The 14952-nt window shown below is 40.2% G+C and overlaps 2 protein-coding genes across 4 annotated transcripts; one reads left to right on the top strand and one right to left on the bottom strand.

Annotated features, from left to right (window-relative positions):
• Positions 1-5203: 5203 nt before the first annotated feature.
• LOC137963828 (uncharacterized) lies at positions 5204-7228 on the bottom strand. Its single transcript, XM_068811035.1, has 6 exons — positions 6922-7228; positions 6749-6825; positions 6269-6420; positions 6126-6175; positions 5955-6029; positions 5204-5859 (listed from the first exon to the last, which is right to left on the bottom strand). The coding sequence occupies exons 1-6, from the start codon at positions 7173-7175 to the stop codon at positions 5421-5423; spliced, it is 1047 nt and encodes a 348-aa protein (XP_068667136.1). The 5' UTR covers positions 7176-7228; the 3' UTR covers positions 5204-5420.
• A 3391-nt stretch (positions 7229-10619) lies between these two features.
• On the top strand, positions 10620-14611 carry LOC137963014 (glycosyltransferase family 92 protein RCOM_0530710-like). Of its 3 annotated transcripts, XM_068810190.1 has the most exons (5): positions 10620-10873; positions 11504-13468; positions 13578-13847; positions 13958-14140; positions 14271-14611. In XM_068810190.1, exons 1-2 carry the CDS (start codon positions 10750-10752, stop codon positions 13072-13074), a joined length of 1695 nt encoding a protein of 564 aa, XP_068666291.1. In that variant the 5' UTR covers positions 10620-10749; the 3' UTR covers positions 13075-13468; positions 13578-13847; positions 13958-14140; positions 14271-14611. The 3 variants fall into 3 exon arrangements, with proteins under 3 accessions (XP_068666291.1, XP_068666290.1, XP_068666289.1); XM_068810189.1 differs by having other exon boundaries at positions 13597-14140; XM_068810188.1 differs by having other exon boundaries at positions 13578-14140.
• Positions 14612-14952: the final 341 nt, after the last annotated feature.

Genomic DNA, 14952 nt, shown 5'->3' with positions numbered 1-14952 from the left:
ATTTGAAAGATGGGAGAGAGACACTGATCCTGTCAAAAGATTTTCACAAAATTATTTCATCGAGAGATAGAGAGGTTAGGAAAGATACAGTGATTACCCTAAAAAATTACAATAATGCCACTCCCTACTTAAGCTTCTATATATATACACGATATCATCCCCCTCAAATAGATGTCGGTAAGTTAACGAGCAATAATTTGTCAACCAAAAATTGATGCCATTTTTGAGTCATTGCTTTGGTGAAGACATCGGCCACTTGGAGATCCGAAGAAATGTAAGGAAGAGATATCATCCGACTCTCCAAGGTATCTCGGATAGAATGACAATCAACCTCAATGTGTTTGGTGCGTTCATGGAAAACGGGATTGGTGGCAATCTGAATAGCACTAGTGTTATCAGCATAAAGAGGGGTAGAAGTAGTCTGAGGAAAGTCAAGCTTAGCCAAAAGACCACGTAGCCATATAATCTTAGAACAAGCACTAGACATGACATGGTACTCGGCCTCAGTAGAGGATTTAGAAACAGGATCTTTTTTCTCACATCTTCAAGAAATTAAGGCATCGCCTAAAAACATACACCAACCCGTAGTAGATCGACGTGTATCCAGACACCCAACCCAATCAGCATAACTATAAGCAACAAGTTGAAGGGATGAGCCGATAGGAAAGAATAACCCACGAGTAGGAGAACCTCGAGGATAACGAATAATGAGTCGAACAACAGTAATATGGAGATGTCGAGGAGAGGACATAAATTGACTGACCTAATGAACTGCATACGAGATATCGGGGTGGGTGGGGTGGGTAGTGGTCAAGTAGATGAGGCTCCTAACTAGGCGCCGATAGAGAGTAGGGTCATCTAGAAGGTCCCCTTCATCTTTCATGTATTTGACATTTACCTCCATAGGAGTATCAACCGAAGAAGTGTCCTCCAAACCAGCCAAGGTAATAATATCTTGAATATACTAATGCTGGTTTAAAAAAATACCATTAGCCCGATGATATTTACAACCAGCAATAGCTGTAGAACCTTAGTAATCAAACCACAGTCAGTGCTAGTAATTACAATATCATCCACATAAACCAAGAGAAAGACTATACCCGATATAGACTTGTGAAGAAGAGAGAAAAATCATATAGACTTTGTGTAAACCTGAAGGTAAGAAGCGTATTGCGAAACTTCTCAAACCAAGCTCGGGGAGCTTGCTTTAGTCCATACAAAGAACACCATAACTTACAAACATCATGAGGAGAATAAGTAACCATACCAGAGGGAAGCTTCACATAAATCTCTTCTTGAAGATCACCGTGAAAAAAGGTGTTCTTCACATCCATGTAATGCAGCGGCCACGACTAAGAACCAACAATAGCTAAGATGGTTCGAACCGTGGTCAATTTGGCAACAGAAGCAAATGTATCCTCATAATCAATCTCATATTCTTTTTGTTGCCCAGAGCTACTAGGCGAGTTTTGTACCAATCCAAAGAGTCATCAGAGCGAAGCGTTATAGAGAAAACCCATATTACTCCCAAGAGGCTTGATTGTAGGAGGGGCAAGGAACAATATCCCAAGTATGATTCTCTTCTAAGTGTTCGAAGTTCTATTTGTATTGCATTTTGCCAACACTCATGGTCCATAGCCTATTTGTAGCTTGAGGGAAAGAAAATTGAATATAAAATAGCCACATGAGAGACAATGGAGGAGAAACCATACCAATGAGGGGGGCGACAAGGGCGATTTGACGGGCGAAGAGTGGTGGAAGCAAGAGTAGGAGTAGGAGCAGGCGCCATGTCAAGATCGTGAGGGGGCACAAAGGAAGTGGAACCAGACTCATGTCGACCACGTCTTCCATACACAAAACCAGGTTTGAACCTTTCCGCAATTGTCAGGGAATCATAAAAACTCAACAGAAGAGATAAAGATGCAGATGGCAACTCAACATGAGATGGAAAAAAATATTGATTTTCAAAGAAAACTACATTCTTAGAAACACATATATAACGAGCATGTGGGTCTTAACAAACGTAACCCTTTTGAGGTATAACATAAACAAGAAAAACACACTTAACAGATTGAGTTGTAAGTTTATGTCGTTCATGAGCAAGGATATGCATAAAACAAACACAACCAATGGTCTGAAGATCAGAATACGAAGGAGAATGACCAAATAACTTTAAAAAAAGGGAGAAACATGATGTAATGTAAGAGAGGGTAAGCGATTGATCAAATGAACAGAAATGAAAGCGTTTCACACCAAAAATGAGGAGGAACAAATTAATCAAGTAAAAGAGTTTTTACCACATCAAGAAGGTGACGATTTTCCTCTCAGCAACACCATTTTGTTGCAGTATCGAAGGACAAGAATGTTGAGAGATGATCCATTTGCTTTGAAGAAAATCCTAAACTCATTAGACACTTATTTGCCGCCAAAATCAATGCGCAAGACCTTGTGCTGGCAGAGAATTGATTCTCAAGAAGCGTAAGAAAGCGCTTAAATATTAAAAAAAACTTTAGCCTTAGTCCGTAAGAAGTAAACCCAAGTAAAGCGACTAAAGTCATTAATAAAGGTAACGAAGTACTTGTAATCCGCATGAGAAACAACAGGTGCAATCTCTCCAGCATCATTATGAATAATATTGAAACATTGTAACGCATGATATGCATGATGAGGAAAAGATAGAACTTTACTTTTGCCAAGTTTGCATGATGGACATTCAAAAAAAAAAATCAAGAGAAGAACATATTTTATGTCCCAATAAACCAGAATTAAACAACTGACGAAATACATCAGAGTTTGGGTGGCCTAGACGTCTATGTCACTTCTTAGTTCTAGAACTAACAGCATTGCATGCAAAGAAAAGTAAAGAAAAACTAGGAAAAATGTGAAAAGGAAAGAGTCGTCCCACTTTAGGCCCCTTCGCGATCATCTTCCCTGACGCTTGATCCTGCACGACACAATCAGAACGAGAGAAATGGACATTACAATTATTATCAACCAATTGACGAACAAAAATCAGATTTGTGGAGAGGTCAGGAGACACAAAAATATCAGTTAAGGAATAGGAAAGATCACCAACAACACTGATAGGCAAAGAACTGCCATCAACAGTGTTGATTTGCAGATTTTCATCATAATTTCTGACATTGGAAAGAGAAACAACAGTATTGGTCATATGGTTAGATGCTCCATAGTCAAAATACCATGGCTTAAAATAAACTTTATGATTACCTGAGAGCCCAAAAGAAGAAAAAACAGAGATGATTATCTGTTGTACCATTTCAGGAGTGAGTATGTTCTGGTTTGCTAAGGTTGTAGGGGCAGGAATAGAAACAGCTGACGAGGCAGTAGGCAATGCAGTAGAACTAGAGGCACTAGCGGAGGCATGATAAGCAGTACCCTGCTTCCTTTTAGGTTGAATGGGAAAAGCAGAGATGATATGACCTTATTTCTTGCAGTAGTTACAAAACTTCTTAGGGCAATCCCGAGCAATATGACCAAAAGCTTTACAACTAAAGTACTGGACCACACACATGTCTCAACCCTTATTCCTCCCTTGTGTTGTAAAAGCCACAGTAACAGGAGCACTAACATTAGCCCAATATTCCGTGCCAGCCTGAGTTACTATACATTGCTCCTCACGAAAAAAATTCGTTGAAACAAGCATCTAGAGATGGTATAGGATGATGATTCATCAGAATAGAACAAGCAATTTCAAAATCGGAACGGAGCTTCATCAAGAATTGATCTCTCTTGCTTGTTTTATGCACCGCTTGAACAATAAAGAGAGCAACAACTAGAACATTAGCATAAATAATGTTTGAACAGTCAGCCCAAAGATTTTGAAAGCCAGAAAAATATCCCTAAGTGAAATTAGTCATCTCATACTCCAATTGAAAACGCCAAGTCGTGTTGTCTTGGTGGTAAACCTTGTTGAGGTAATTCCACATGTCAGCCTCATTTTTATAAGGCCTCAGATTGAGAACAAAGTGAGGCTCAACGGAGCCAAGTATCCAGGTCATGACCCTAGCATCCTTGACTGTCCACTTGGACAAAGCCTCAACCTCTCGAGGTGCGGGATCACTCCCATCGAGATGACCCCATAATTATTTTCTCATAACAAATAAACAAAACTGAAATTCCCAAGCAGTGTAATTTTTACTCGTGAAACGAATAGGTAATGAGTCTAACCTTTCAGATGACATGATAAAATCTAGATGATAAAGATCCAACGACAAAATTCAACCTCTGCAATGAAAAAATCCAACAGAAATAAGAGAGTATTGTTTTCGTTTCTAACGTGTTACCCAGAGAACCTGAATCTTCTTAAATGAAAAGCAGGACAACCCCAGTGCCAATTGAAGGACAATAACGAGAAACAAAAGAACCACAATACAAGAAGAAGTGAAAGAACTATCGAAATATTTTGCAAACGACCGAGTCTCCTCTGCAAACAAAATCCAATCGGAATGAAAACAAGAGAAGAAAACCCCTCTTGACAGAACCACCAAAAACCCACGAAACCTCTCTACTACCGAACGGCAATGACAAAGCTCAACGGAAATCCAACCTCTCTGGACAGAACCCCCGAAGGCTCACGAAATCGCTGCAACAAACCAACCCTAACGAAACCTCTCTGCAAATCAGGAACCGAAAACCGATCAACTGAGAAAGAGGGAAAAGATAACCCACCTCTAATAGCACCGAAAATGTCGAAGGAGTACTCGCCGATGATCTACAACGCTGAACCAAACTCTGAAAAAAAAAATCAGGGCGCCAACCCGACATATTTTTCTAGTCCTAATCGAAACATAATAGCCAACTAGTTTTGCTGATTTTCTCTCTTTGTTTCTGTTTTTTTTTTAATGAGAAACAAATCTGACAGAGCAACGAAAAATTACAATGTTATGTAACATCCACTATAGCCCCTAAAACAACCAATTGAGCTTGAGGATGTAATGGAACATCTCCTTTCATATCAGACATATCTCAAATGTTATAAGTTATGCAACACCAATGTACCATAGTCCAACACAACTCAAGGGCAAGAGTTGGGCTGGTCAGCACAATTTAACCAGTTGCAGCTTCTTCTTTTTTTGTTTGTTTTTACAGAAATCATGCTTTACCTAAGGAGATGTAATTTCATTTTTTAAAGAGAAAGCTTGAAAAGAAAGTATTGCAAAACCATCATTTCCATATCCTGACCTATTGTTATCCTTTGTTATATCAGAGAAGGTACTTCAACTGAAGGCTGTAATCATCATCCATACAACATTGATCAGATCAAAGAAAACATAAAATTGTGATCAAACACTTGAAAGATCTCTAGATGTCTTGAGACTGAAAACCAAAATGATGAATATGAGATAGAATGCAGCAGTCTAACTTGAGATCACAAGATTTTATAGATCTCAAAGCAGAGACTAAATTGGACGGCCTCTTACACGAACGTGATTTAACCTTGAAGCCATTGCTCTCAACCTTGCTCTAGAAGAGTTGAGCAGGTTTCTTGGCTGATTCCACTCGCTGGCCCACCTAAAATGCCCTCCTTGTTCCCCTGACTCTACCATCTCCTCGTTGGACTCCTGAAAGACCTCCATGAATTCTTCTCTCTGTAAACGCAATGCCAAGGCAGCATCCTCCTCTTCACTCGGAACTGTTGTCCTCCTTGGACGGCTCTCGGTGACCATATTTCTCGAGTTGTATGTCACATTTCCTCTTCTGTTAATATTTGTTTTTGGGCTCTCGTGTTTGGATTGACGAGCATTCGTTGCCACTCTACTTCTTGCTTCTACTTCTGCTGGAAACAGAAGCTGAATTGTGTTCCAGAGGACCGTATTCACTGTGCAGGACCTCCCGTTGCTGCAGAAGAATGTGAGAACGGAACCATTCGGTTATAATGAAAGAATAGAAAGTTTCGTCAATCTGGGAGCAGATATCAAATAATTGCAGCTCACCCGATCAGTTGTCTGCACTTTGGACATTTCTTCCCGCACTTGTCAGCAGCTGATTTCAAGCATTTCTTACAGAAGCTGCCAAATTTGAGAAAGGAAGCCATCATAAAATGCAAGAGAAAGAAGGAAACAAAATTTTATTGATATATCAAAGTCCAAACAATTTGATTTTACCTGTGCCCACAAGGAGTGGTACTGGGTTCGAAGCAAATTTCCAAGCAGATCTGTGGAAAAGACCAGAGCATAACTGATTTCTTCCATGCAATAGATAAAGGGGTAATAAAAAGGAAAAGTGAAATCGTGACAAGACCACTTACTGCACAAGAGAGCTCCTCTCGTAGGCGATCTATACATGGTAAAGATGAGGTTGCAGATGAACATGCTTCCTCCAGTTTCGAATCTCGTTTTTCTTCTGCACTTTTGGTCTTTTCTACCTTATTAACGTCCTCAGCTTGTTTTTCTGCTACAACTGCATCAACCCAACACAAATTACATTTTCCTGATAGACCAAGGAGCATCAGATCTTTTTTTTTTTTTCTTCACTTGGGAAGCTATAAAGAAAGATTCAATCTATATTTTAAAGACAGAGACTGATCACCAATCAGAATATTGGCAGTTTGGCGTACGAAAGGTGGAAACATCAATAATCACATTGGGCAACAGAGGCAAAAAGATCAAATGCAATCCCATAACATCAAATAAGCGATACACTCATCGCCGAATCATAAAATACAGATTATAAAAACCAGAGGGAAAAGCCAAAAACAAGGCTAAATTTCAGAAATTGGAGAAGTTACCATTTTCTTTATTGTCGTCGATATTAATCACTACTCCGGGACTAGGAGCAGCACTCTGTCGCCGTGCTCTGCGCTTCCTGAAAAAATGTTATCTCCAATCACTAACCCAGATAAGAATGGAAGGGTGGTTGGTCAGTAAGAATAGCCATCAGAAGGGAAGAAACTGTAATTACTCTCTTGAACTAGTGGAAGACGTTTCGCTAATTAGAAGCCGGGGTCGTTTTTTGTGTCCGGACTCTCGCTCCGGCGTATCTTCGACGACGAAGGTCGCAAGCAGGAGAGTTTCTTCGTCCCAACCAGCCATGGCGGCGGCAGATCGAAATCTAGGGCTGAGAAGAGACTCCCTGCTCTGGGCATTTTGGGTCTGATCGGAAGTTTTTGACTGGTGCTTCGCGTTCCGAGGCGTCTGGTATGATTCCGTCGACATTTCGGTTCGACGTCTTGGAGGGATTGGGGAAGAAAACTGCCCTGTTTAGCTGAGAAGAGATTTATAACGTTTCCGAGTTCCATGGGAGAGAGAGGATGCAGCAACGGTCGACTCCTTTAAATTTCGATTTCTTTTCTCAACGGCTATAATCTAGGACCCAAGATTTGTTTCCCCTAAACGACTTACCGTCTAATTAAAGAATATTATTTTCATACGTGGCTTTATAATTCACGGTTACGGCTATCTCAGCCGTCTGATAACGAGAAACACATATCTCAACCATCCGATCATGAGAAACGGTTATCTCAGTCATCCAATCAACGATTATCTCAGTCACTATTTCAGTCGTTCAATCATGATTTAACAATTAAAATAATTATTTTACCTTTCAAATTCGTTTATCAAAATACCTAAATTTTCAACCCACTTAAAGGTCTCTCTAACTTAATACCTAACTTTCAAATTTATTTAAGGCTAGGGTTTAAGGTTTAGGGGTTAGGGTTTAGAGTTTGGATGAAATGAAGATTAAGGTTGAAAAACCCTTTTTGTAATAACCGCCAAAAGAGGTAAAGAGCCCCTCAATTTTTGTCAGCACTGTTGCTCGCATGAGAAGAATTCGAAGATTTAATGGAGGAAAAAGTTGATTCATCTTCTCATAGAAGTCTACAGAGTAGATGGATCGGTTGGCAGCAACAGAAATCTGTTATTGATCTCTTTCGTCTCCCTCAACAGCTTCTTCTCGGTTGCCCTTATTAGAGTCTTCCTCCTCCAAAGGTTGGTGGACATGGGAAAGCAGATAAACCTCGGAAACTTCTCTCATGACGGTCACAAACTGTCCATTTCCGTGATCAAAGAAATCAGAAACGGGTTCAGAAATGCCTATGAAATCGGCATCCATGGTTTCCGGCAGCTCCAAGCCCTGAACTGAATGAATGCTCTGTATTAATTACCTCGAAAACCCGACAAGCTCTCCCTCTAAAGAAAACCCAGGATGCTCTGGTCTTGAAGATTCATATTTCAGCGTCCTCCAAGCTTCCCGCTTCAAACTTAGTTTCACTATTATACCCTTTCATTTTAACTAAACTTAGAAACCTTACGAGGGCTTTTTTGTCCATCTACAAGGTGCCTACTGAGAGAGTCTGATGGTGTTTATCTGATTTCCACTTTAATTACTGGAGAAATAAGTAAATAGCTCAAATATATGAATTTAATTTAATTTTTAAATATATTAATATAGTTATAATAAAACCAAAAATATTACAAAAATATATAAACTCCGAATTTAACATTTCACTAAATTACTTTCGATTCAAACTACTTAAAATTAAGCATACCCTAACTTCATTCCTTCCCTTCATAGTCGGTTCCCTCCAAAATTCATCCACTCTGTTGTACAAGTGATATAACTCTACATATAAGAGAAAGAAATATTGATCGATACGAGTGACACATTAGTTCTATTTTTAAACCATTTTTATTTTTTTCATGCATGGCAAAAAGTTAATTAATTAAGTTAACGATAAGGGTATTTATGTATTTTGACATATTACAAGAGTAAAATACTAATTCAAGATGCAAGTGTGTAGCTTCAGGAGTAATTTAGCTACATAAAAGAGACTGGTTTGGGCTATCTTTGAAACACAGAAAGTGAAGAGAAAAGAAGAGAAATCGAAATAATAAATTAATTTTTTTTTTCTGTTGTTTGGATGCCCATGAAAATTAAGAGAGAACACAAAGGAAAAAAATTTATATTTTTTTAAAAATTATAATTAAACTTCTATACAAGTCTAAGAACTTCTAAATTTACATTTAATTTTGGATCACATTTAGGAAGCATAAATCTTATAAATAATGAAATGCTAAATTGAACTTCTTACATGCTAAATTTAATCTTTTATGGCCCTATAATGACAAAAAGGATTAGTTCAAAGTTACCACTAATTGTTAGTTAGTATTTTTTTGTAACAATTTAATAGCTTAAAGCACTCATAATATTCACACATGTGACCATATAAAGGGTAAATTAATTAGTCTTTATTTTTAAAAAAAAGGTGTTAGAGTGGTTTCGTCTACTATTGTAGGCGGTAGCTTTCTGCATCTAACAGATCGGTCTTTTGGTTGTATTGGCTAGCCGCTGTCATGGTATCAGAGCTGGGCACGTCACGTCCCGCGTCTGAATCCCGTGAGAGGTGGTCAAGAATGGGCGGGGTGAGTGTCTGTGGTTTCGTCCACTCTTGTAGGCGGAAACTTTTCGTACCTAACAGATCGGTTTTTTGGGTGTATTGGCTAGCCGTTGTCAAAAGGGACTAGTAGTTTTACGTTTGTAAGTGTAAGCATAGTATAGCTATGTAAAAATAAAATAATTCAAATTTAGAAATTAAATTACATAATTCTCTAATTAGCTTTATGTCTTGAATGGAAGTTAGAAAAATTCCTAAAAAACCTTATCAAATTTAATCAATTCAATTATGTGACATCTCTACTAGTTTGCTTGTTTGGAAAATTAATCTAAGAAAATTGAACCTACATTTTTAATTAAACCATAATTAAAAAATAAGTGGTTTTATTAATTACAATTTTTTTTTTCTCTCTCTCTCCTTTGATAGACAAAATGAGGGCTACAAAATTAGGTGTTTACCAATAATTGCCAAAACCTACATTAAGAAGCATTCACCTAATAAAATGGCCCAAATGAATTCATTCATCTATTGAACTAATGGCTGGGTAGGTCATTTTTTGGTACTGATCAATCCCCAATCTAAAATTATTCTTCATTAATTAACTGTACTTTACCATTTAAAAATTAAATATTGCTCTTATCCTCAAATTTTAAATTTTAAATTAATTATTTTAAAAAACTCTTTCTCTTTCTCTCTCTATAATCTGGGGAAGTCCCATCATCCCTTCACCTAATTATTGAAGTAAATTGTAGAAAGACTGTCAGAGTGGTTCCGTCTACTCTTGTGAGCGGTGGTTTTTCGTACTTAACTGACTAGTCTTTTAGATTGCAGTAGTTAGCCTCTTGACATGGACTCCCCTACCCGAGGAGGAGGGAAACTTCTTATTTAAAAATAATTAAATAATATATTTAAATTTCTTAAATACCAGTAATTAATTTAAAATAACATTTAATAAACATTTATTTCATAAATATTGAGTTTCATTAGCCAACCCAGATTCGGTTAGCCTGTCCAGATCCCGCCTCCATCTTGTTCCACGTGGCAGGCAATCCGGTCCGTAGCTTTCTTACATAACCGCGTTGTCCATAAATTACCTGAATCTTGATCGTTCGGTACTGGACGGTTGAGATCTCCTGAGGCCTCAACCCTACCGGTTTATTGTCCACACGCTGGGCTGTTCTAGTGGTGCAACTAAAGCTCCCACGTTAATGCCTATAAAACGCCCCTTAAATGCTGGGGTTACCGCTATACCGGTAAAACCCTGTCCAAAGTGGCTTCGTCGCGTTGCCGGAACTTGGAATTCGCCGCCGATTTTCTGTTTTCGTTGGACGGATGAGTGTGCTGAGGTGGAGGTGGGGTTGTGGTGATTGATTTCGAGGGAGGGAGAGGGAAGGATGAAGGATCGGAAGAGACGGGAGCGAGAGCTCGTTCTTTCTGGGACCAGGCTCTTTTGGTGCTTTTTGGCTTTGTTGCTGTTCTGCGGTCTCTGCTGCACCTCCTTCTTCTCCACTGTCGGAGGTTAGTTCCATGGATTTTTTTTTCGTTTTTTATTCGGAAAATATTGGAAAAAATGGTGGTCTGGTATTTTTTTTTTTTTTTTTTGTGTGTTGAAAATGCCTAATTTCTGTTTTCGGTTGGAAAATGTTCAATAGTGAATTGCGCTTTGTTTTGTATTTTTTATTTTCTCATTTCTGATGGCTTGTTTGTTTATTGATGGACTTTCTTCTTCGAATCAACATCAAGCGCATAGAAAAAACATCGATGTCGATTTTTTGAATTCTTGTGTTGAGGTTTTGCTTATTTTCTCGTATTGGGGGTTTTTTCAGATCCAGTTTTTTATTTTATTTTTGTCTTAACTGTCTCTTGAAATTTCGTACTTTTATTTTTTAGTTCGAATTTGTTTCCCGGAAATTACTCTCGGGAATATCCGGTATTTGTGACTTGGCTGTTGGCTTGCCTTGCATCGAGAATTCTGGATTTCTTGTTTGTAACAATTGTCACCGTATTTGGTTTCCGAAGTTCCCATGTCCCAATCCATTATTTTCGTGTCCGAGTTCAGGCAGAAATCTCTCGTGGTTAATTTAATTAGTGTTTTTAAAATTTTGTAACATTTAATTTTCTGAGATGAATTTATTGATTTGCCGACAGTGTCCGTCCGGCCTGTTCTGCTCACCTCCGGCAGAAACCCTAGCATTAACGCCGTCGCCATCGAATACAACTCCTCTCACGAATATTCCACTCGACGTCGCATATTCCGGCAATCTCCTCTTCGACTCTTCGACGCCGTTGTTTTTCCTGACCATATTCTCGTCTTTGTGAACGTTCCTTCCGACGACTCTCCAGGCTTGGATAATCTGCAGTGTCTCTTCTACGGTCCGAATTCTCCCAATCCAGATCTCACCTTACCTTTGATCTCGATTGACGGCCAGAGTCCGCTTCTACAGATCGCGCGATGCCCGCTGCCTCCGCGCAGGCTTACGAGAGTCTCCCTCCGGGAGGACCTGCCGCCGTCGGCGCTCTCCAGGACGTGGCAGGCGCTTGCTTACAAGGCGCTCATCGACGCCATCGATAACACCACCGTTGTCTTCGTCAAGGGCGTGCATCTCCGTGCAGAGAAGCTCGCAGAGCCTTCCCGGTTCGAGTGCGTTTATGGGTGGAACTTCACTCGCGGCCGGTTCCTCCGGGCAGCGGCGCTGTCCGTCGCGCAGGAGATCGTCCGGTGTCCGACGCCGCGTGTCCTGCTCAACCAGCCGCGCCTATTGTCATCCGTCAAGGTTTCGGTGAACGTTAAAGGGAGAGGCATTTTCCCCTCAGTCGCCCGGCCGGACTTCCTACCGGGATACGATGCCGCCGGTAGCGGCCGGATCAAACCCTACAACCTCTGCGTTTGCACCATGGTGAGAAACCAAGCGAAGTTCTTGCACGAGTGGATCATGTATCACGCACGTGTAGGCGTGGAGCGCTGGTTCATCTACGACAACAACAGCGACGATGGGCTGGAATCCGTGGCCCGGTCTTTAGACGGTCTGGGTTACAACGTCTCCGTCCACGACTGGCCCTGGATAAAAACCCAGGAAGCCGGGTTCGCGCACTGCGCCCTTCGGGCCAGAGATACTTGCGAGTGGGTCGGGTTCATCGACGTGGACGAGTTTCTTCATCTTCCTTCAAACGAAACGGTCCACGACGTGCTGAAGAACCACTCCGACCCCTGGGTCGGCGAGCTCCGAACTTCCTGCCTGAGCTTCGGCCCCTCCGGCCTGAAACGTGCACCGCTGGAAGGCGTCACGGTGGGTTACTCTTGCAGAATGGCGGCGCCGGAGAGGCACAAGTCGATTGTCCGGCCAGAGGCGCTGAATTCCACCCTGGTCAACGTCGTCCACCATTTTCATCTCAAAGAAGGGTACGATTACGTGAACGTGGAGAGGGGAGCCATGGTGATTAATCACTACAAGTATCAAGTGTGGGAAGTGTTCAAGGAGAAGTTTTACAGAAGGGTTGCGACTTTCGTGGCTGATTGGCAGGAGAACGAGAACGAAGGGTCCAAGGACCGGGCGCCTGGGTTGGGTACTCGCGCAGTTGAACCGCCGGATTGGTCGAGTCGGTTCTGTGAAGTTACAGATAATGGATTGAGGGATTGGGTTTTGCAGGAGTTTATGGACCCGCAGACTCGGCTCCTACCATGGCAGGATAGATTAAACCAAACTGATACTCTGGAGTAAAAGAGACATGGAGATATCCATCTTCCACGTTTGGTTTCTTATCTTTTTTTTTTTTTTTTTTTTTTAACATACATTACAGATGTTGCAGAGAGTAGCAAAATCAATTCTTTTTGTAGATATTTAAAATCGCAATAAAATTGAACAGAAAGCATTGTGGATTATTGAGTTCTTTGTTCATAGAGAATGTGAATAATTTTCAGTCTGAATACATAGAACTCCCAATTTTGTGTTGTCCCCTTCACTCTGGACAGATCTGGCAAGTTGGTCGTCCATGAAATAGAAAAAAAATACCAGGAGTGTCTCCGTTCAGAAGAAAAGTTATGAAGAGACAGCAAAGGCTGCCTGTGAGTTGAACTTTTCTTGGAAGTAGAAGAAATTGGTACTTGATGACAAGGTATGACCTGACTGGCCCTCCCTTTGTTTGAAAAAGGAATTCTTTTTTCTTCATTACTATTCTCTCTCGGCTTTTGACTCGTTTTTTTTTTCTCTAACATTTCTTTTAGTTGTTCGCCACTTCTACAGCCTTTCTCGAGGAATCTAGAAGACACATATGCCAACCTTGAAGAAGAAGAAGATACACGCCACCATGGTTTCTAACAAAAATGGGCACATGGGTGCAAGATCTGTCATAACCGCAGCCACCAAAAGAAACCACCCTAGTCCTAGATTCCTTCCCTTCAAGCCACAGCAGCCGCCCCAGAGAATTCATACTCCAGAAACTGTCTGGCTTTACAGTCAAAACTCCAGAAGAAGGAATAATAACTTAATCCCCGGTGGATCCCAATCCCAAACCTCCAAATAATACCTTATCTTTAGTTTTTCTTAATTCCATACATCTGATTCTTTCCAATCCCCATTTTTTGTTTTTTGTTTTTTTTCAAAGGGTCCTGCTGTGACATGTGATGGATTATTGCACCTAACCCACTTAAGGCAGCACACCATGGTTACACAAGCGCATAGATGGCCCCACAGGCGTGCAACCTTTTTCTTATGGTGACATATACTTGCCTTGATTCCTTTCAATAAAAAGTTCAGCTTTGGAAAGGAGAATTAAAATATCAAAGGGGTATTATTCCAGAGACCTTATCATGTTTTTTTATACTTTATAGCTGATACAGACCGGAGGAATCCTTATTTAATTTCACCTTTGCTTTGAGCTTACTCCTCGATTTCCTGGACACCCTTTTTTCCAGCAGAAGGTGTCAGGAAACAAGTACTTTCTACTTCTGCTTTGTTTCCTCTGTCAGGAAGTACTGAGGCTGGTGAAGAAGAAGACTCAAATTGGAGACGAGAGTAAAGATTTATATTTGGATCTTGTTCTATTTTGGTTTTGGCGTTTTGGGTAGATAAGGAGAGGATGAAGGAGTTGGGTTGTCATGGAGAATTGTTTATCTTTTCAAAAGGAATCCATATGAAAAGAATCTGTTCCTTGCTTGTGCCCAAGTGTAGTCCAATTTGGACTCTGTTATGGTCCAAATACTTCAAAATCAAGTCAGTTTGAATGGTGGGATACATCATACATTTAATGGGTACTCAATTGGGGATTATTTTACTGACTCTCTAATCTCATGCATAAGAGTTCTTGTCAAATAGTTCAATTTAGTAATCTATCTATAAATTCATGTCCAATAATTTGACTATTGGCTCCTCCTTTATATGCCCTAAACAACACTTCATAGTTCTTAAGCCCTAAATATTTTAAATTTATTTGAAACTGTCAACAATGGTTTTTTAGACATTGTCTTCTCTTGTGCTTGTTCTTCTCTGCTTTCTTTCTTGCCTTTTGTTAGTGTTTTGCAATTGTGGTTTGACAGATTTTAGGCGGAGCAAGATTTATTCAAACCGAGGATTATTGCCAACTCCTTGCCACCAGGTACT

This window comes from Aristolochia californica, unplaced genomic scaffold, assembly GCF_029961685.1.
Source record: "Aristolochia californica isolate CCGP_79_NKW_82.1479 unplaced genomic scaffold, dmAriCali1.0.hap1 SCAF_4, whole genome shotgun sequence".
NCBI lineage: Eukaryota > Viridiplantae > Streptophyta > Magnoliopsida > Piperales > Aristolochiaceae > Aristolochia > Aristolochia californica.
Note: the sequence above shows the minus strand (reverse complement) of the source record. Positions and strands in the feature narration are given on the sequence as shown.